The sequence below is a fragment of the Tursiops truncatus genome, chromosome 4 (genome assembly GCF_011762595.2).
Source record: "Tursiops truncatus isolate mTurTru1 chromosome 4, mTurTru1.mat.Y, whole genome shotgun sequence".
Lineage (NCBI taxonomy): Eukaryota > Metazoa > Chordata > Mammalia > Artiodactyla > Delphinidae > Tursiops > Tursiops truncatus.
Genome location: NC_047037.1, coordinates 85,339,588 through 85,363,549, shown reverse-complemented (window position 1 = coordinate 85,363,549; position 23,962 = coordinate 85,339,588). Strand labels below are relative to the sequence as shown.

The 23,962-nt window shown below is 38.7% G+C and overlaps 1 protein-coding gene across 1 annotated transcript in view; it reads left to right on the top strand.

Moving 5' to 3' along the window:
• Window positions 1-22,945, top strand: part of CD200 (CD200 molecule) — a 38,898-nt gene extending 15,953 nt beyond the window's left edge. Inside the window, exon 6 of the mRNA XM_019923314.3 lies at window positions 1,895-22,945. Within this exon, the coding sequence (XP_019778873.1) occupies window positions 1,895-1,902 (8 nt within the window). The 3' untranslated portion in view covers window positions 1,903-22,945. The remainder of the gene's footprint in view (window positions 1-1,894) is intronic.
• The last annotated feature ends 1,017 nt before the right edge of the window (window positions 22,946-23,962 follow it).

The following is a 23,962-nucleotide window of genomic DNA, read 5'->3' as shown; positions in this document are numbered from 1 at the left end:
TCCCCATATCTCTTCCCTCTTGCGTCTCCCTCCCACCCTCGCTATCCCACCCCTCTAGGTGGTCACAAAGCACCAAGCTGATCTCCCTGTGCTATGCGGCTGCTTCCCACTAGCTATCTATTTTACATTTGGTAGTGTATATATGTCCATGCCACTCTCTCACTTCGTCCCAGCTTACCCTTCCCCCTCCCCGTGTCCTCGAGTCCATTCTCTATGTCTGCGTCTTTATTCCTGTCCTGCCTCTAGGTTCTTCAGAACCTTTTTTTTTAGATTCCATATATATGTGTTAGCATACGGTATTTGTTTTTCTCTTTCTGATTTACTTCACATACAGATTGCCAACAAACACATGAAAGGATGCTCAACATCACTAATCGTTAGAGAAATGCAAATCAAAACTACAATGAGGTATCACCTCACACCAGTCAAAATGGCCATCATCAAAAAATCTACAAACAATAAATGCTGGAGAGGGTGTGGAGAAAAGGGAACCCTCTTGCACTGTTGGTGGGAATGTAAATTGATACAGCCACTATGGAGAACAGTATGGAGGTTCCTTAAAAAACTAAAAATAGAACTACCATACAACCCAGCAATCCCACTACTGGGCATATACCCTGAGAAAACCATAATTCAAAAAGAGTCATGTACCACAATGTTCATTGCAGCTCTATTTACAATAGCCAGGACATGGAAGCAACCTAAGTGTCCATCGACAGATGAATGGATAAAGAAGATGTGGCACATATATACAATGGAATATTACTCAGCCATAAAAAGAAATGAAATTGAGTTATTTGTAGTGCAGTGGATGGACTTTCTCCTATTTTAAGCTTAGTACTACATCAAATAACAGAGGTGCTCAGTAAATAATTTGTGTTGCGGAAATTGGTGATTAGTTGGAAAGATAATACAAAAGATATATGTTTCCAAAAAAAATGAGAATCCTTGCTTTGCTAAATAATTGTACTTACACTTTCCAGATAAAGGCTGGGTGAGTGGTAACCCTCACCTCTATCCCGGTGTCCTCCTAGTTCCAAGCAGAAGAAAGGGTGCTTTATATGAGAAAAGTGTGAAGCAATCTTTATTGAACCGACTAGGTTAGAATTGCTTGGAGGAATCTTGCATTCCAAGGCTACTTGTCTACAAAATTTCACCCTTGAATGGGTGCAAATGCTACCCATCATATCAAAATGTCATAACAAAATCCAATCACAAAGTAGGTGGCTAACAAACCCATAAGCCTGGGCATTCTTGCCTGAGCTGTTCTGTCTTTCACGGCTGAACAGATCACTGATACTGGAAATGTTGGCACAGTTAAAACATGCAGAACTTTGCAGTTTCTGGTAAAGAATTACTTCAGATTACATGGAGAGTGAGATGTGGAACCAAGATGATATCCGAGGTCTTTTACTTCACTGTTTACATGCCTTGTAGAGAGGCCCACATGCTCCAAGTTTAAGTGCTAGAAAGCTAATAACCTTGAAAGGACCTCTATCTGTCTACTTTGTGACCATTCCCAACCCGATCTCCAGTAAGTGAGTATCCACAGGAAACAAAGCCCAAGGTTTTATAAATAAAATACATGTAGATCATTTGGAATTCTTGAACGTGTTCTTTTACTTGTAGTCTTAAGTGTATTACTGAGCAAGTACAGTCTTACTTAGGAATAGCAAACTATTATTTCCTAGAATTACTCATGTCCTTTTAAAGAGAGTCACAGTTGCCTCACATCATGTTGGGTCAGGAATGTCTACTTCCTTCTCTTGGCTGATGAAATATACACAGGAGAATTCTGTGTTTATTGATCCTTCTGTTATTTATCTTCTTAAAATCTATTAGAATAGAAATTATAAATGTTCAAAGTTAATATCATGATCTTTCTTTTACCCAGAGCCATAGAGGAGTCACACAGAACCCTGAAAGTTATTCCCTGGTCTACTTGAATCTGACTCAGGAGGCAAGCAGGAGAAAGAGGGTCATTCTTCAAGGAACCTAAAAGAGCAAAAGAAATTGGAGTCAAAGGCGTAAGAATTTCAAGACTTTCTACTGCCATCTAGGCTACCCAATGCTTCTGTGAGTTCCAAGAGGAAGTCATTTTACCTCTCAGGTCTGTTGTAGGACTTGATTTTGTAAAACAATGCCATGTTGTGCTGTTGAAAGGGTACTGGACTTAGAATCAGGAGCCACTGCTCAGAGACTGACTTTGACTCCGACTGGTGGCAACTCTATGTTAATCACTATCTCAATGAGCTTCCACGTTTGCATACAGAAAATTAAGGATTTGGACCAAATAATTTGCCATTCTGCTCCAAAAATGACTGTAATTCCAGGAAAAAAAAAAAGGAATAAACAAAGAGAAAAGAAATGAAAAAGAGAGAGAAGAATACAGGAAGGTAGGGACCAAAGAACTTTTCTGAGACTACCTTTTGCCTTTCTGTGGCTATTCCACCTCTTCTTCCCTTCTTCTTTGGTCTGTTAAGTCTGTTTCCTCATCACTTGGTATCTAGTCCACCACCTGCTTACTGTTTTGCTAATAACTGGTCTTTCTAGAACCCTCAGTTTCACTGCTATTCTTCATGTACTTCTGTGATATTAACCACAGTGGAAGCGGAACTGAATTTATTGTGAAGTAACGTTGGCAACCTTAACTTTACTTATCTGTTTTTATAGCAGACTAAATATTATTAGTCTCAGCAGCTCATATTTTTAAAAAGGCATGCATTTCTCATCCATTTGTTTCATAATATAACCCAGCCCTATTTTAGTCATTCTAAATTCAGCCTAGTATAATGAAGACATATTTAGAAAATACGGCATTTAGAAAGTTCCCTGAATAGCAGTCAGCTAATTCAAATGCTTTGTCTCTCCCAGCTTCTTTTCTCATGAGTTAACTTCTCACAATAGCAGAGGAAGCATGTATGGGTGTACAAATCCCTTTGTTGTAAACATATGGTTCTAACTAGTGGAACAATTTTGAACTCTTAAATAATCATACGACCAAGTCGGTGACTTTTTCAGTATCTTTTGCCTTCTTGTCTCTATCCAGTGACCTAGGAACTAAAAACTAAAACTTAAGTTGTTTTCACTGTTGAATTGAATATTTATATATTTAGTAAGGTTTTCGTATGTTATTTAATTCTGTATTATTTCGTATATTTGTATTAATATACTGAATAATTAAAAGTGTCAACTCTAAATATTTGGTTCATGATATTCTCGTAGGGAATGTGGAAAATGTGGGCATTAATGATAATCTGTATATTTTTGCTCTGTGTGTGAAATCCTCCCATCTCTTACCCCCTAAAAGATGCTGTTGGCATTTATGATTTGTCACAACGTCACAGATCAGATGTTCTTGATCTGACCAGTGAAAGCTGCTTCATGTTGGTGCCTGTGTCCTTTTGATATGACCCGGTCAGTTTTGGAGTACTTCCTTATATGTGCTGTTTTGATTTTGCTTTTTTGTTTGTTTGTTTGGGGATTTTTTAAAATTTAATTTAATTTATTTATTTTTATACAGCAGGCTCTTATTAGTTATCTATTTTATACATATTAGTATATAGATGTCAATCTGATTTTGCTTTTAGATACCAACCTTTGCAAATGGATTAGCTCACACAGTTTTGAATTTAGTAGGAATTATCATCCTGCTTCTGGTTTTGCTGCTTTTTCTGGTATCTCAGCTGCCAGATCAGACAGGGTAAATTAAAGCAGCAGTTCTCAAACATTTAAAGGTCTCAGGACCCCTTTACACACGTAAAAACATTATTGAGGACCCCAAAGAGCTTTCTTGTAAAGCGAATTATGTCTGTTGATATTTACCATATTTGAGATTAAAACTGATAAACTTTAAAAACAAAAATCTACAAACATGCATTTCATTAGTCATCAGAGTGATAACAACATCACACATCAGGTAGCTTCTGGAAAGCTCCGCAGCACACTTGTGAGACAATGAAAATAAGGAATTGATGTGCTTATGACAGTAGTTTTGACTTGAACCCTGGAAATGGTCTCAAGGACAATTTTGAGGACTGCTCACTTAACGTATAGGCAAAGAAGAAGACCATCTTATGAGATTTCATGAGTCTCTCCCAAAGGCTCTCCTTTATGAAACAGCTATCTTCACAGTGCCTAAGCATTCCACCATTCCACCATAATTTTAGTTAGGCCATTATCTTTCTGGGAGTTCCGCTTAAAGTGCAGAGAGGCCTAGGTCTACTCCTTCTTCCTCACTAGCAATTCAACTTAAATTGGCTTATTAAATGGCTTATCAGTTACCTTGCAGGGTATTGAGAGACTTGGACTTAGAATAGGTAGGTTTTGATGGGAAAGACTTGGGAGGGTCATAGAGAGCAAAGAGAGGAGGTGGAAGGTGTGACTCAGAGCACATGGCTCTGTCTGACAAGGCAGATCCCCAGGTAGCACCAGTCTTGCCTTGTGACTCCTGCCCTCTCACCCCTGGGAGGGTCTCACCAACTGCCCTTTACTCATCCTGAACCTTTCAATTAGGAGAGTTTCTTCCGAATCTATGAATTGGAAAGAGACAGTTTGGGCTTTGTATGCTTCAGCAAGGTTGGGAAAGTTGTAAATATTTGAGTCACTTTGAATAACTCAATCACAAAGTTTTCTTGGCAGTAAAAATTTAGAAACTTCCCAGGGTGGTGGTAAATGAGCTCAGAGATAAGGGAAACCAAAAGAAGTTTTTTGTGCTTAAATAGAACCAAAACTGAAGGTGAAGATTTGGGGGGAGCGGTTGGAATTTATTAACCACCAACTAGGTAACATTTCATAAATACAAGTTCAAAGAGTACAAAATCCCATAGTATGACTACGGATTATGAGGCTTTGGTTAAAATAGTTCTCTTGGACCAACTTTCTTCTATGGTTATTTAGCTCGTCAAGAAAGAGATTTAACTTTCTAAAAATAAAGCTTCCTAAAGTAATTCTTCACAACTGTAATGTTTTTGTTTTTTATATTTGCTCTTAAAATGTTCCAGATAGGACTTCAGTCTCCCTACCACAGTCACTTAGGCTAAGAAACTTGGACAGGGTCACAGAGAGCTGTGATTCAATTGTAAGCAAGCCAACTTTTGCATAGACATCATATTCATTTGAGCTTTGTGAGGTCGGGAAGGTTTTTAAGCCCATCTTTATAGGTGTGAAAAATGAAGCCTTAAGCTTTTCAGTGACTTTCTTTGGGTAACACTGAAAGCATGACATGGGACTAAAACTCCAATTCAGAATCCCAGACTTCCTGCCCAGTGCTCTCTCTGTTCCCTCCACTCTTACTGTCATTCATCCCAAATCCTACTTGTCAGTATATCCTATTTGCTCTATCAATATATTTAGAATCCAACTCTTACCCCCAATCTTACCACCTGGCCCAAACCATCATTATCTTTCTCCCAGATTGTTGACATAGTTTTCTAATTAATCTCCCTGCTTCTGCTTTCTCCCCTTTTTAGTCTCTTCTCACATCTGTTTTAAAATATAGGTCAAGACAAATCGTGTCATTCTTTTTCACAAAATCTCCAAGTGCTTCCTATCTTATTTAGAGGAGAAGCCAAGGTCTTTACATGGGCTGTATGGCTGTACATGATTGGGCTCCCTGATACTCTCTGAAATCACTTCCTGCTGCTCTTTCCCCTGTTCATGCTCTGCCAGCCACACTAGCCTCCTTGCTGTTTCACTAACATTCAGACAGGTTTCCACCACAGGACCTTGGCACTTACTTTTCTCTCTGCCTGGAATGTTCTTCCCAAAGGTGGCCACATAAGCCTTTTCCCCAACAAACCCTTTCTGTCTCCCTCTCCTTCTTCATTTTTCTCCCTTGCATCCATCAAAATCTAGCGTGCTACATACTTTACTTGTTTATTTTATTATCTGTCTCTTTCCAATAGATTGTAAGCTTCATGAGGGCAGAGGTTTTTAAATCTGTTGGCTTGCTTGCTTGCTTTTCCCTAGCATCTAGTATAAGCAGTCAAGCAGTATTTCTTGAACAAATCAATTTTATGCCAATACATTATGGGAGGGAGGAGTAGTTCAAACAGCTTTGTACTGGAGCATCTCTCCTTCCCTGTGGGAGAGTATGATTGAACTAGAGAGTAGGAAAGGACTTTTAGAAATTGTTGGTCATAAGGCATAGAGACAAGCATAATGGATTTAGAACCAAAAGAATGGGGTTTAAGTTCCATCCCTGATATTTAGTAATGTGTTGACCTTGGACCAGTCATTTAATCTCTCTGAATTTATATGTCCTCAATTTTAAATTGCGTGTGCACCAAGTCTGTCTTCTGTAAAGGTTCAAGTATGAAGGGGTATATCTCCCAACATGCGCAAGTTTATGTGCTGAGGCATGTCTGCCCTGTGACCTCAAAACCCCCACTGAAACAACACAGGCCTCTTGTCCTCCCCAATTCCTTCTCACAGTCAGCCCCACCCTTGTCCAGAAGTGGATGTGGGGTTGAGGTGGAGATAGGAGTGCTGGCAGTGGGAGCTTCCTTCTGGATGAACAGAGAGAAAACCTACTGGTCTTTGTATTAGGGACCCTAATACATCATCCAGGATGATTTAGCCTTTCCTGTGCTGAGGATAGGACCAAAAGAATAAAACACACAAAAGTTAGCAAGAAGGTGCTGTCTGCAAACCAGGAAGAGAGACCTTCCAGAATCCGACCATGCCAGCACCCTATAAAAACAAAACCCAAACCAAAAAAATCCCACAAAAGTTAAAGTCCTTTCTATTGAGCATCAGCTTCTGAATACAGTTTTGCCACCTTGCTCCAGAGTATTAACAGCCACCACCTGCCGTAAGAGATGGCATAGAGCTCTCCAAACACTTAAAGAGGATGCAAAAATTGATACCGCTGAAAGCTCTCCCTAGAATTATGTTGCTTTACCAGATTTGATAATATGTCATGATAGAAGGACCTTACCAGAATTTGAAAGGTTCCAGAGAATTCAACAGATACTTAGGTACTTTTCACCTAAATCATATTAGCCTAGAGAGTGGAGCACTCAACTCAAAGAGTTGGAACTCAAAAGGAGAGTTGTGTTTTTCTGGAAGTAGCTTTCACTTTCTAGTCCAACAGCAAAAGGCACTGAAGACCAGCTGCTCAGATGATGCATTTCAAATACCACATGATTCTGGATCTGTCATTGCTGTTTAGCTTTGTATATAATTCCCTTAACTTGTACACACATTGGTTTCCCTTTTTATAAATCAAAGACAATATTGTAAATATCTCATATAAAAATAAGTCAGATGATGTCTTTAATTAAATGCTCTTTTGTAATGTATTGATTAGTAAACCCGGTGGTTCTTACTTAAGAAACATGAGGAAGCACTAAAATTTCAGCAACAGTGACCAGTTGGATGGAAGCACACTGATACCGTCAGTGGTGGGTAGCCCTGGCCTAGACCAGTGTTTGTGAAATATAGCTCAAAGATAGTTTAGAATTTTATTCCCCTTTTTCAGTTGTCCCAGTGAGTTTCTGGGAGACCAAGCTAGTTCTGCAGCTGCCCATGCCTGGCTGGAACCACTTGGGGAAAGGAGATGCTTTTCTCCACTTTGTCTTAGAGCCTACTTTAATTTACAAATCGCTTGGAAAGAGAGAATATATTCTCTGAGGGAACTCTAGGCCTACCAAGTTGTATTTGATTTGACTGGGTCCTACCCTCAAAGTGTCATCAGAAGCCATCATCTTATGTAAATAAAGATCATCAACAATTCCTGACACTTCAGGAGCTGACTGACACTTATGCCCCTGGGTAAGCTGATACTTCCTGTTGCATGCCAAGAGGCAGTGAAAGAGACTGAGTTAGAATCATAGAAAGTCAGAATGAAGAGATTTTGAGAGACAAGAAAACAGGCCTCAGAATGCCAAGTGACTCACTAAAATCACACAGGACTTTACCAGGACATAGGAAAAAACCAGGCAGCAGAAATTCCCAATGTAGTTACAGACAAAAGACTTACACGGCCTGCCGTAATCTGGTTAGCCAAGAAAAACCGTTTCCTAAGTTTAAATGTATCTGCAGGCCCACAGGGCTTACGGGAACCCCAAACTTTCCTGAACTGCCTCCTTCTGCATGAGGTTCAAAGCTGTTCCCGTCACTGGTTTTTGATGTACCTCCAGCTTCTCTGGCAGCGAACAGGTAAACATCTGGTTTGATAGATAATATGTAGTTTTGACTTGATGCTTAAATTCTGGAAAATTCTTTCCCTTGACTGGAATAGTTTTGATTGTTTTCAGCAAAGGTAATTTTGAGGGTGGGTGGGTGGATCTTGATGCAAGAGAGAGAGAGAGAGAGAAAGAGAGAGAGAGTAAGCACATTCTTGGTTAGGGAGGAGAAAGTTTCCAGAGATATCAGATTAAAAACAAATATTTAAAAAGCCCCAAGAATCACTTATAAAGCTAACACTTATAAAGTCAGACTTGAATGAATTTCCACTCATCAGGTTTCAAAAGCAAAACGTATTAAAGGGAACATTACAAAAATCGTGAAAAGATGAAGAGAAAGAAAAAAAGTGATTTCACAGGTTTGGGGTTTGTATTTGACTTGGTTTCTTGAATAAAAAGATGGAATAGAGGTGATAATGTCATTAGATGAAGTTTGTGATAATTGGCTTTTATACCAATTAAATATATAATAATTTCTAACCATATAGCTGTTAGAGAGCAACATTGCATTTATCTTTGCTATTTTATCAATATTCTGTTAGCTTTGTTTACGGTGATCAGAACAGCAGCATGTATCTTGCAGTGGATAGCATTTATGAAGCACTGTTTCAACCACCCAACTGTCCTGGGTCCTGAGAGAGAGTTGCAGAGGGAGGCATGGAAAAAAATTCTTTTCCTGGAGAAATTTAAAACTTAAGGACAGACAAAATAAACCTACCTGCATGTATTTAAAAACAGCTTGTGAAATTACATGAAGTACTGTCATGAATGGGAAATAAAAGTTACAAATGTATTTATTATAATTCAATTTATACTTTGATTCCACATCATTACATGTGTAACGATATGATATCTTGGATATGGATGATAGAGAATAAGATTGGCCAAATGTTGATCACTGTTGAAACTGAGGTTCTTTATACTCTACTCTCTACTTTTGTATATGTTTGAAAATCTCATAAATCAAATTAAAAAAAAAAGAACTGTGTTCCAACTTTGCTACTAATGGGCTACTCGAGCGAAGACTTTCCTCTGAGCAAGAATACGATTATCAGCTCTATTTTCACAGTCTATTCATCTCTGCCGCATTTTCATCTGGCTTCCAAATAAAATCTTTCCTCAGTCAACAACCTTGAATTCCATTACTCTAGATCTTTATCAATGGAAATATAATCCCAAATTCTCTGCGCTCAATCTCCCATCAAAGCTCAGGTGTTAAAATGATTTTACAATCACTCTCTTGACAAAGGTCATAATAGGAAAGAGTTGACAGGAAGATCAGGCACTGACAATTTGGGTAATCAGGCAGGATTTACTTTTGGATTCAAAAGAAAATCAGCATGATCAGGATACCTGGCAGAGAGCTTTGCAATAGTTTCTTTGACCAGTCGAGATGACTCTCTTGACCTCCAGTGCTTTATCAAAGGGTGCACTGTTGCAGATGATACAGTGGAGTGATATTTACTTCACACCTTCTGGTAGTGTCACTGTCTTCCTCAGTGACTAGAGTGTTCCTACTCTTAGTTTAAAGTGGCTACAGGCTAAGGGCCACCCATCTAGACCAGGTATTCCATCATTTCTGGAGTTATACTATACACAATATTATTGCAAAACTTTAAACACATATTTATCATCCCCAGATACTCCAAGCAGTTATAGCCAGCTCTGAGCACATTTTCAAACTCAGTGCTGATGAACCAGATCCAGGAGTGATGCCTTTCTACTCACTCTTGGGCTCACTTCACAGTGATCTTTAGGAGTAATTGTCTAAGGACCACATAATCTTAGTCCATTGCAGAATCACATACACCTTCTGCTTTTTCTGATCAACGCTGCAAGAAGCATCTGGGGGCATTGTCAATGTATTTGCTGAGAAATTATGCTGAGTTCAAAGTACATTATACTGATTAGTATTGAAAGTAAAAACAATACTAGAAAAACTTATTTTCCTGAAGGAATTGACACACTCGCTTCTTTCTGATTTTACTATATAAGTATAGTAAAACTTTTTTTTTTGCGGTACACGGACCTCTCACTGTTGTGGCCTCTCCCGTTTGTGGAGCACAGGCTCTGGACGCGCAGGCTCAGCAGCCATGGCTCACGGGCCCAGCCGCTCCGCGGCACGTGGGATCTTCCCGGACCGGGGCACGAACCCGTGTCCCCTGCATCAGCAGGTGGACCTCTCAACCACTGCACCACCAGGGAAGCCCCTAAGTGACTGACTTTTTCCCCTCTTCCCTTGACTATCAAGAAGGCAACATTCAGTTAAGTAGCTTCTTTCTGATTACGAAAATAATAAATAGATACATGTTCATTATAGAAAAATTATAAAGTACGGAAGAGTAAAAACAGGGGAAGGAGAGACATAAAAAAATTAACCCATTATTCCACCATCCAGAAGAGCCAGAGCCACTGCTAACATTCTTGTAAGAGACAAATATGACACTCAATTGATGGAATTGAATCTACCATTATGGTTGATATGAATACTTACCTTTCACTTGGTTGATTTTCCAAATTTACTGCTTTTTAAGTATATATTTATATATATACACATATATATTTTGAAACTGCTTCAAGTCACTTTGGGGAAGAGAAGGGACAAATAAAAATTATCTTTAAAGTAACATTGGGGTAATATCTTGCCGAGTCTAGGTCTCCTGATATAATACCTACTCAACTGTGGGATTATAAGTATTAAATTAGATGAATCACTGGTTACACATCAAAAACTTCAAAGTACTATAAAAGAATAATAATAACAACGAACATTTATTGAGCAGTGTGATATTTTGGCAGGCATAGTGCTGATTGCTCTTCATATATTATGTCATTTAATATTCACAACAACCCTATGAAAGGGTATCATTATCCTACTTGATAACAACAACAACAAAAACAACCATTACAGCTACAACAAAAATCCTGGAGGCTTGGGAAGGCTAAGTAATTTTTCCAGTTATAAACTGGCAAAATGACATAATTAGATGAAAAAAATGTGATGTGATATAAATTTTTGAAGTGGTTTTGATCAAAACTTGGAGAATTTCTCCAGGAATTAATACTTAAAATCCAGCCTTTGGTGCTACGAAACAGTCCACTTCACTCTTCTGTAAGATAATGAGGTCCACATCTTAGTCCCTAGAACCTAAGAATGTGATATTATTTGAAAATTGGTCTGCACAGGCATAATTTAAGATAAGGACCTTGAGATGAGATCATCTTGGATTATCTCAGCATGCCCTAAATCTAATGAAAAGTGTCTTAATAAGGCACATATAGAGGAGAGGAGAAGGCAGTGTGACCATGGAAGCAGAGATCAGAGTAATGTGGCAATAAACCAAGGAATGCCTGGAGCCACCAAAAGCTAGAATAGGCAAATAACAGACTGCCCACAAAGGCTTTGGAGTAAGTGTAGCCCTGTAGGCAACCTTGATTTTGGACTTCTAACCTCCAGAACTGTGAGAGAATCAATTATGTGGTTTTAAGCTACAAAATTTATGGTAATTTGTTATAACAGCTCCAGGAAAATAATATAAAGATCCAGAGAACAGAAATAGAACCAACTGGGAGAAAGTGAAAGGATGAACTTTCTAATTATTAGAATTGCTCAAGAGTGTGAGGGACAGAATTATAAAATTCCTGGCCTCTGGCAATTGGAGTAATGGTTCAGCCGTTGAAGGGTCAGGAGGGAGAGAGTCCATTGCATGGAATCGGGAGTCAGATTTACATATTTCTGACTATAGTTTTCTGGGATCACTTCTCAGGAATACCCAGGTTTTATTCAAATCATCGTCCATTATCTCTGTTTGGGTTAAGAATAATACAGTTAAGTCCAAAGAGGAAGATTTGTTTCCAGGGCAGGAGGAAGCCAATGTTGACCGTGCTTGGAAAATAGATTGGGAATACCTGGCAGAGCGTCATATCTGTGCAACATTTCCCTGAAGTTGATTTCATCTGATGCTTTCTACACTTGGAGAGGCACAGACTTTCTTACAGGCAAATATGCCTTCTTTATATTACTATGACCTCTTTCTTTGGGTCACTAGCCTACCTGAAGACACAAAACTCACATAATTGCAGTTGGCCTTAAAGTCAACTAAAACATTTCCCCTGTCTTTGAGATAGTAAAGAATTAATACTTTGCATCCAATTAGGTTGTCTGATTAGATGGCTTTTAGGAAGACACAGGTAGGAGTTTTTAACCTGGGTTTCAGGGGTATGTGATGGGATACCTCTACCATCCTCTTGAAATTGTTAGCAAAGTTTTGCTTTTTGGAAGGATTCTGGTGACCTCCATATCACTACATTCAAGGAATATTTCTTACCTCTTCTCACAGTATCTCACATTAGACTCTCTTTCTTTAAACTCTCTCTTCCATTATCATCTGTGATATTAAGTGCTCTTGATTTTCCTCTTTATCTTTCCAGCCCATCCTCCTGTACCTAACCTTTTAATTTTGCAGTTCTTGAAAGCTTGGATATAGAACCTGTCATTTTCTCACTCTGTACTCTTTCCCTGTATGACCTCATCCATGTTCATGGCTTCAACTATGATCAATACACTAACAGCTCCAAAATTACTACTTTTAACCCAGACCTCTCCTCTGAGCTTCAGATGAATGTATGCAACTGCTTACCAACATCTCTACCTTACAGGAGACTCAAATAGAACAGGTCCACAACTGAACTCTGGTCTTTCCCAGACCTACCTCATCCTCCTCCAGCTTCCCCTATCACAATAGATAGTATCATCCATCCAGGCATATTAACCAGAATCTGGCAGGCATGCTTGACACTTCTCTCTTCATCTGTCCCCATATCCAATTACTCAAAGTTCTATTACTGTTACATCCTAAAAATAAAATATACATCTCTGCATCTCCACCACTACTACCTTTATTCTAGACATTATCATCACTTGTCTGAAATATTGCCAATCCATTCCCTACAAATGTACCCAAGGAGTCTTTCTAGATTCTGATTATGACATCCCTCTGATTTACATATTCCAATGGCTCTCTATGGCTCTTCGAATATAACCTAAGATCTATAATAGGATCAGCACTTATTGTACCATTTTCCCCGACTCTCTTTGGCCAAAAGGACTGTGCCAGATATATAATGCCATGATTATGTTGCAAACCACTGTCAAATATCAGGGTGTATGACCATTTTGTATGGCTCATGGATTCATCATGGTTGGCTGGACAGCTTTACAGTTCTTGGCTAGGCTTGCTCACATGTCTGAGAGTCAGTTGGCAGTCACCCAGGAAACCCTGGTTCTACTCCATATATCTCTCATCCTCCAGCAGGCTGTCTTGGGCATGTTCCTGTAGCAATTAGAGAAGGTACAAGAAAAAGCAAACGGAAGTGCACAGGCCTAGGCTTGGAACTGGCACATGCCGTTTCCACCACATTCTATTGATTGAAGCAGATTCAAGGAGTGTGAAAATAGAAGGGTTGGTCACCGGGAAAATGATTTAGTTGACTTTAAGCCTAAGTGCAATTATGTGAGTTTTGTGTCTTCAGGCAGGCTAGCGACCCAAAGAAGGAGGTCATAATAATATAAAGAAGGCATATTTGCCTGTAAGAAAGTCTGTGCCTCTCCAAGTGTAGAAAGCATCAGATGAAATCAACGTCAGGGAAATGGTTGCACAGATATGACACTCTGCCAGGTATTCCCAATCTATTTTTTAGTAAAAGGAACTTCAAACCGATTGAGCAAAGGAGAAGATAAAGGGTGAAGAGAAGACTCAGGATCATCATTACACTCTTTCATCTTTCATTTTTTTGCTTTTGTCTTAGGGCCTTGATACATGCTCTTCAATCTGCTCTTCAATGAGTTTTCCCCATCTTAACATCACCACTCCAATTGACTGGCTAAATTCTACTGAATCTTCAGCTATCAACTGATAAAATTTCCTTTAAAAACCTTCCAGAACTGCCCCCTCCAAACTAGTTCAGATATTCACACCTCTTCACTGTGCCCCATATATATACTCCTTGAACGAGTATTTCAACCAAAGTGAATAATTAATTGTATAAGCTGCTATTTAATGTCTGACCACCCTTCTAGAACATAAGCTCTGTGAGTGCAAGAAAGGGTATCTGTATTGTGTAATATTGTGTCTCTAGCCCTGAACATAGTGCTTTTCACAGATTGAGTTTTCTGTAAATACCTTTCAAACATGTGATTGAATGCTGACATCTGAGAAAAAGTTCCATAGCTTTCATTAGAATCCCAAATGGGTTTGTGATCCTCTAAAAAGTTAAGAGCCCCTACCTGAAGGTGATGTGACACAGACTATGGGCAGATATATTTGGGGCATGGAAGCCTGAGGGCTTGGAGAAGTTAGGGTCTGAGTTGAGTGCTCCGCTGATGGCCCAGAGTCCAACATATAGCATAAGAATATCTAGGGTCTTTTTGAGGCTTTGGAGGTGAAGGGTTGGTCACAAAATGCAAACTTCTTCTACTTCATGTTTTTGCTCCCCTCCTGGTCCCTTTTTGAGCCACTTTGACAGAACTATTCTGGTAATTCCTTTGGAGTTGCCATCACCATAAAGAGATCATAGAATCAAATTATAGAAGATAATGCAAAATATAACAGGTATTTTTTGAGGGGGGTGAGTGTTCCATTCTATATTTACTCAAAGGCTTCATGCCATTCTAAAACTACTATTTCTTTCTAAGATACTGAAACTTATTTTTCAGTACCTAAGCCATGAGAGAGACTTAGAAGCCCAGGATTAATTCCTAGAAGAGTACTCATTCCTTTAGACACAAAATCTTTATAAGGTGCTGTGAATTCCCTTCCCTGACCATGCCTCCTACCAATCCCCAACTCCTAAAATCCTTCAACTCTGTTCCCTGGAATATATGACCAGTCATCAGCAAACTCCCCTACATCTTCAACCTTTTTCTAAAGGTTTCCTTTTTATCTCCTGCACTAACTGAACCTGGTGCCCTTTTGAGAACAGTGTTCCCCTGAAGTCCTCTGCCTTGGTTTTGCTTTCCTTGTACCACTGGACTGGGCTATGGTGTGGGGAGGTATCTTTTTTGCTCCTTGTTGCCACTTCTAGGTCATTTTCCTTTCTGATTCCATGAAAAGTCCCTTCGTTAGGTTTCAAATCAGCAGATAATTTACTAAGCTCTCCTCCTTCTTACAGTTATTACCTTTCCCAGGTCACTACCCCTCATTCCTTGAAGATTTTAATTCCTGTCTGTCACTGGCTCCAAAACTACTTCTGTCATAATTATTGATTATGTCAATATGTACGTAGATGATTCTTTCATTCCCTGGCTTCTTCCCCTACACTAATCTAGTTCTCACCCTTCTTCAGGCATTCATTCCTATGCTCATATCCTAATCTCTGTTATTACAAAACTGCTACCCTTCATGACCTCCTTTTCACATTTCACACTTCCCACTGCCATAAGAGATCCTCCTATTTTTCCTGTTTTTATCCTCAAGTACTCCAACTCCAGCTATCCTTTATCTGTGGTTTTCTTTAGCCTTTATCTCTAGTTCTCAAATGAGGGCAATTTTGACCTCTAACCTCCAACCCCCAGGAGACATTGGAAATGTCTGGAAACATTTATGGTTGTCACAACTAAGAGGGTGCTTCTGGAATCCACCAGGTAGAGGTCGTCTGCTAAACATCAGACAATGCACATGACAGCCCTCCACAGCAAAGGATTATCCAGTCCAAGCTGTCAATAGTGCCAAGATTGAGAAACTCTGCTTCACATGACCAGGATCTACAATCCATTGATTCTACATGGTGTTATAGATTGAATTGTGTTTTCCAAAAAAAAAAAAAAAAAAAAGATATATTGAAGTTCTAACCCCTGGTTCTTCAGAATGTGAATTTACACAGAAATAGAGTCATTGAAGATACAACTAGTTAAGTTAAGATGGGGTCATGCTGAGGTAGTGTGGGCCTCTAATTTAATATGATTAATATCCTTATAAAAAGAATACCATGTGAAGAAACAGAGACACAGGGAGAACTCCACATGAAGACAAAGGATTAGAGTGATGCATCTGTAAGTCATGGAATGCCAAAGATTACTAGCAAGTCATCAGAAGCTAGGAAAAGAAGGGTCAAAAAAGAATTCTTCCCTACAGGTGTCAGAGACAGCATGGCCTTGTTGGCACCTTGATTTTGGACTTCTAACCTCCAGAATTGTGAGAGAATAAGCAATTCAGTTTGTGGTACTTATTACAGTAGTTGTAGGAAGCTAATATGCATAGTTTCATTAAACTTTACTCCATTTATGTCCTCATTTCTTGCTTTGCCCAACTTAAATAATGGTGGTTGTTAAAGCAATAAAATATACAATATTGCACAACTGTATTTATTCCCATCAGAAAGCAAAGAGATTGAAATCTGGGTATGTGTTACAGTACTCATCTAAATCATGTAATAAAATGTTGTAAGTAAATATGATAAAATTTGGGTAAGGGTGATACTGAAAAGAGGGCCAGGACTTACATGATGCACTAAATTGATATACTAGTGGGTTCTCCACTGACATAGCAGAATCCTTGAACAGACTTACCCTGTAAACCTGAGCTGAATCTTCTTGGGATGTGTTTTGTGCTGGTTTACATCTTCCAAGTTTTAATTCCTTGACCAATGACCAATAACCCCCAATCCATAGCATTGGTATCAAATCTCTGACCAAGGACTCTGAGTAAATAATTTCAGCTACTATGGTGGGCCTGAAATCATGATTCTGTTCTACTCAGCTAAGTAAATGACTTTGCAGACCTAAGACTGTACAAAAAATAAATACATAGATGATGAAAAACTAAATATGATGTTTTCTGCAAAAATTTATTTTAATGCAAATATATCAAGTTTAAAAAAATCATTTTACTGCTTTGTATATGCTTTATATTAAAGATACTTAGGAGAAACTAACATAGTAGACAAATGATTTTTACTGAAACACTTAAGAGATTTTACCCATTTATGTTTGTAGTCAATTTTCAATACTTAAGATAATCTGATTTACTAAATTTATGAGTTTAAGCTTTAAGATGTTGAAATGCTTATGAGAATCATGTAAATGTACAGTTGACTACTGAACAACAAAGGATTAGGGGAGCTGCCCACCTCCCCTACCTCTCTTTATCCACAGTTCTGCATTCATGGGTTCAACAAGCCATGTAGTACTGTAGCGTGTATTTACTGGAAAAAGCATCCACATATAAGTGGACTCATGCAGTTCAAACCCGTGTTGTTCAAGGATCATCTGTATAAGTTTTTGCTATTATTAGCTTTATTATAGCTGCTTATGTGTTTAGGAAGGTTTTGTTTATGGGGTTTGCATGTCTGCTTTCTTAGTGACTTGCAATTTCTGAGGAAATCCATTATATGAAATGTTTTTTGCAGTTGTGTTTAACAGTTTAAGAAGAGCAGGGTTTTCAATTTATAACTGTAGAAGATGCAACATCACTGATAACACAGGCTACTGTAAGTATTGTTTCCTACACACAAAAGCTTCTATGAGATTAAAAAAAAATGCCAACTAATGTCACTCTGGGATGGATCCAAAAATTTTTTTGATAAAAGTGACTCTGAGGCTGAAAATAAGGAATTTGAAAGAGAGCCAGAACAGAAAGAGCCTGAGCAGGAGAGAGAAACAACAGTGTTCAGAGGACTATAGAATTTCATTCTCAGTGGAGCAGAGAGAATGTATTAGGGATCCCTAGGAAGGTAGATGCCAAAACCCCTTAACTGGAAAACTGTGCAAGGGGCAGCTAAAAATCCCTCTCCAAATGGCTCCCACTTCCAAAACACACACACATACTTGATATGGTAAAAATGAATCTGACTGGTTCCTTCCAGAACTCTTTGCCCTGAAGAAGTTTTGGTGGGCAGTGCCTGGTTGGAAAACAAGGCTGTGATTTGTGCCTTTTCAGCAGAGCCTGGTGCCTGTTCTGTGACTCAGGAAACAGAGCTCAATTGTCCCTCCCTCCCCTTGCCTCATTTTTCAACATAATAAACTTTCCTGGCAGGCAGTGCTACCAAGCCAGACCTCCTCCGCTTGTAGGTGCTGGATCTCCATCTGCACTGAGGTCAACACGTGGGCGTGAATGGGCAGAAACAGACAGGAAAGCAGATCAGGAGAAACATGTTTGGATGCAATAAAATGTAAACCCGGTAGACGTCTGCCCTGTTGCTGACCCTGCCAGGCTGCCCCAAACTCCTCCTCCTGCCAGCGCCTTCTCCTACAGTGACTTCACACAGCTTCACCACAGTTGAACCACACGGAGCTTGGCTGCTGGCAGGCATCTGCTGGGTTTCAGCTCAGGGGTTTTATCCGTATTTGCTGTTTCCTCTACCTCAAATATGAACCTTCTCTCTCTTGTCCACTCCTATACTTCCAGTGTCCAGAATCGTATCTTCACATAACAGCCACTCGGAGAACATGCGTGGACGCCTGAGTGGAGAACAGGAAATGCAAGAATGCGCTTTCAATGGCTTCTTCAGCATTTTCCGCTTTAGTTCACCCAAGGGGCAGAGAAGACCCTTCAGGTTTTGCTTTCCACCTTCTGCACAAGAAAGAGGCCTTTTGCCATTGTCCTTAGGGGCTCAAAAGAGAGGAACAGGCAGCTTTCTGGAAAACTCATAAAGCAAAGCTTTTTAAAGGCACAGATAAGGACTTCCCTGGTGGTCCAGTGGGTAAGACTCCGTGCTCCCAACGCAGGGGGCCTGGGTTCGATTCCTGGTCAGGGAACTAGATCCTGCATGCATGCAGCAACTAAGAGTCCACACATCACAACTAGGAAGTCTGCATGCTGCAACTAAAAAAAAAAAAAAAAAGTTACCGCATGCCACAACTAAAGATCCCGCGTGCCGCAACTAAGAACTGGCACAGCCAAAATAAATTTATAAATAAATAAATAAATAAAATAAAGGCACAGATGGACTCTGTACTCAGTCCCTTTTTTTCATACTGGTGTCCTAGGTCCTGCTCGATCCCACAGAAAAGAACGCCAGGTTGGTATGCAAGAGCCTTGGATTGGCTCTGTCTCTTCTATTTACTAGCTCTGTGACCTCAAGCAACTCACTGATCTTTATACATCTTTTTCCTTATAAGTAAAAGGAGTTAAAGATAATACTTGGCCCATAAGTTTGCAACGAGGAACAAAGAAGATAATGTTTGCAAAGATTTAGTTAATTTTCTCAAGAGGTGTGTGCTCAATCTATGTTAACTATATTACGGTTATTGATGATATTATTATTTATCAAATCAAGGAAAATCTCACTTGGTGTGTTTCAGATGACTGGAGGTTTCTTAGAGGTGCTTCAGGTTCAGCAACTGTTTAATTCTATTTTTTAATAGACTTTACGTTTTACTGTTTTTTAAAAAATAGACTTTAGTTTTAGGTTCACAGTAAAATTGAGCAGAGTAAAAATGAAGTTTCCCAATACTCCTTGCACACTCCCCAGTTACAGCCTCCCCGAGTATCAACATCCTGCACCAGAATGGTACATTTGTTACAATCAAAGAACCTACATTATTACCCAAAGTCCATACTACACATTAGGGTTCACTCTTGGTGTTGTACCTTCTATGGGTTTCAACAAATGTACAATGACGTGTATCCACTATTATAGTATCATATAGAATAGTTTCATGCCCTAAAAATCCTATGTACTCTGCCAGTTCATCCCTTCTTTCCCCCCAAGCCCTGGCGATCACTAGTCCTTTATTCTCTTCAAAGATTTGCCTTTCCAGAATGTCATATAGCTTAAATCATACAATGTGTTACCTTTTCATATTGACTTCTTTTACTTGGCAACATACATTTAATTTCATCTATGTCTTTTTGTGGCTTGATAGCTCATTTCTTTCTAGCATTGCATGATATTCCATCTGGATGGACCACGGTTTGTTTTTTCATTCACCAAGGACATCATGGTTACTTCCAAGTTTTGTCAATTATAAATAAAGCTGCTATAAGCATCCCTGTGCAAGGTTTTTGTGCAGACATAAGTTTTCAGTTCTTTTGGGTAAATACGAAGGAGTGCAATTGCGGATCATATGATTAACAGAGTGTTCAGTTTTGTAAGGAACTACAAAACTGTCTTCCAAAGTGGCTGTAGCATTTTACATTCACACCAGAAATGAATGAGAGTTCCTGTTGCTCTGTGTCCATGCCAGGACTAGTATTGTTAGTGTTTGGATTCTGGCCATTCTAATAAGTGTACAGTGGTAGCTCGTTGTTTACACATGTGCTTATTTGCCACCTGTGTATCTTCTTTGGTGAGTTGTCTGTTCAGGTCTTTGGCCTTTTAAAAAACTGGGTAGTAGCCTGATTGTTGAGTTTTAAGAGTTCATTTTATATTTTGGATAACAGTCCTTTATCAGACATACATTTTGCAAATATTTTCTCCCAGTCTGTGACTTGTCTTCTCATTCTCTTGACTGTGTCCTATGAAGAGCAGAGACTTTTTATTTTAATGAAGACCAGGTTATCAATTCTTTCTTTAGTGTATCATGCCTTTGATGTATCTAAAAAGTCATCACCATGCTCAAGATCACCGAAATTTTTCTCTTATGTTATCTTCTTGGGCTTTTCATAGTTTTGCATTTTATATTTAAATTCAATATCCATTTTGAGTTCATTTCTGTGAAGGGTATAAGATCTGTGTCTCTATTCTTTGCCCCATTTTGTTGCCTTTGCTCCTTTGTCAAAGATGAGTTGACTATATTTATGGGGCCTATTTTGGGGATCTCTATTCTGTTCCATTGTTCTATTTGTCTATTCTTTCACCAATACCACACTGTATTGATTCCTGTAGCTTTATAGTTAAGTCTTGAAGTTGGGTAATGTTGGTCTTCTGACTTTGTTCTTCTCCTTCAATATTGTCTGGACTATTCTGAGTCTTTTGCCAATAAACTTTAGAAACCATTTTTTGCTGCCCACAAAATAAATTGCTGGGATTTTAATTAAGATTATGTTGAATCTATAGATTAAGTTGAGAAGCACAAACATCTTGACAATAATAAGTCTATCCATGTACATGGAATATCTCTCCATTTATTTAGTTCTTAGATTTCTTTCATCAGAGTTTTGTGGTTTTCCCCATATAGATCTTGTACATATTTTGTTAGATTTATACGTAAGTATTTCATTTTGGGAGGTAATAATGGAAATGGCATTGTGTTATTCATTTCAAATTCCAGTTGTTCATTGCTGGTATATAGGAAAGTGATTGACTTTTGTATATTAATCTTTACCTGCAACCTTGTTATAATCACTTCTTGGACCCAGGAATATTTTTGCCAATTCTGTCGAATTGTCCACATATGTCATCTGCTAACAAAAATAGTTTTATTTCTTCTCTCTCTCTCTCTCTCTCTTTCTCTCTCCCTCTCTCTCTCTCTCTCTCTCTCTCTCTCTCTCTCTCTCTCTCTCTCTATATATATATATATATATATATATATATATATATAGTCTTTCTGCATTAGCTAGGACTTCCAGTAAAATCTTGAAAAAGAGTGGTGAGAGGGGACATTCTTGCTTTGTTCCTGATCTTAGCAGGAAAACTTCTAGTTTCTCACCATTAAGTATTATGTTAGCTGAATTCTGTTTTTAAGAATATATTTAAGCTATTATAAATTTAAATTAAAAATAACATTCAAGTATGTTTGCATGCCTAATTTTCAATAAGTGTGAACAATTAAGGCACTATATTTTTCTTCCAGGGTGACTTCTGGGCAGTCTTGGAATGAAGGCCACTTCTGCATCCCTGAAATTCTTTTAAATTTGTCATTGATTAGGAACATTTTAGGTCTGGAGTAGTTTTTTATTCCTTGGAAGACAATGCTGAGCTTCCTCATCATTCCTTCTAGAGAAAGTGCCAGCAGATTAATGGACTATAGCTGACTCAGTCAAACTCTGATCAAACTATAGGATATTTTGACATGGAATTCAGATCTAGTTCACTAATAGCTGGTTTAAAGGTTGAGAAAAGATCATTTCCTTACTGTAGACTCTGTGCTTCCCAGTACTGAATTCAATGGCAGATATAAGTTGGGTTAAAGTGACTCCATAATAACTTCCGTAGAGTCATATTAGTGTCTTGGGTCCTAAGGGGCATTCAAAAAAAGTATTTTATCATATGTTCAGACTGTTTTACAAAACTTCATTATGGATAGAAAAACAGAGAAGTGAGCTGGTTAGTAAAATCCTCCCAGATGCCAGCAGAATGGACTCCATGACACTCCTAGACCTTCCCCATAGGAGGGTTTTTAGAGGTTTGTCTGCTCACTCCTTGCCAGCTTCAGCTTCAATTCCTCCCTGACACTACAGACCCTACACTTTGGCAGGGGACAAAATAATGAGATTTGTTTTGTTAGTTCATAAAATTTGTTTTTATTTATTTAAAACTAATTTATTAAGAAAGGCTTTATAAGGAATAAAGAGTAATATAATAAATATGAAATCCACTGACATGAAATTTAAGGAATAGATCATTGTCAACTACCAATGTTGTTTAAACACTTAGGAGGGCAATCTTAGTATTTATTTCTTTTTCTAGATTGTTAGAGTTTTGTTTTTTCTTCATACCTTTTGGAAATAATGGAATTTGATGTGGGAACCAGATGTCCATTTTTTGTGCCATCAAATGTTATACTTACTGCCAAACAAGGACAACTGTTATACGTGCCATAATGACTCTGATTCATTTATTCATCCATTCAATAAATGTTTATTGAGCTTCTACTATATGAGAAGTGCTTGTGTTTTGCTTGGCATCCAGTGACGGTGCTTTTTAATTTTAAGTGAGATGATTCTTATAGCTTATTCCTTGGGCCATATTGTTAGTCTTATGGTTCTTTCAATACCATCTCTGAGGGAAGCTTGATGCAACTCTGTTCTCTGAGGTAAATGGATCCTTCTCATTTTTGCCTAAACCTACATATTATACTTACATTATACTTATAGCTGTCTGTTCTGGATTTTCAAGAGGAGTTCTGTGCTCAAATTTTTGCCTTAATTTTTGGCTCATAAATGTATATGTAAATGGTTCCTTTGCACTTGTCTTTGTTGAGAACATACCCTGTATATTCATCATATAGGGAAACTTTTCTGTAAATATTTGTTGAGTAGATTGATAAATATGTTTTAATTGGAGACAGAATTTATCAGAAGGAAAAAATTATATATTGCACTTACTTTTCATCTAGATTGGAGTATTTTTTTTTTTTGCTGTACGCGGGCCTCTCACTGTTGCAGCCTCTGCCGTTGCGGAGCACAGGCTCCAGACGCTCAGGCTCAGCGGCCATGGCTCTCCGGCCTAGCCGCTCTGCGGCATGTGGGATTTTCCCAGACCGGGGCACGAACCCGTGTCCCCTGCATCAGCAGGCGGACTCTCAACCACTGCGCCACCAGGAAAGCCCCAAGATTGGAGTATTTTTAAAGGGAAAATAAGATCCTTATCACCTAAAGCTTCTATGTTTGCCCATCTCTGACTCAAAAACCTCTGTTACAACATTTCACATTGCTGTGTTTGTGTTCATATGCACACTTTTCTCTGACAAGGCAAACTGTCCCTCCACTTCTACTCCCCTTTGTAAATTTTCCCCATCCCTCAAAGGCAATTCCCCCAGGAAATTCCCCCAGGACCAGTCTCTATGTTTCTTGACTAGACATGTAAAGTCTTTGGATAAAAAGAGAAAAATTCAAGTTGTTTTCTCTAGGCTTTTGTTCTTTTGCTTCCCAACTTCTTCAAAAGAAAAACAA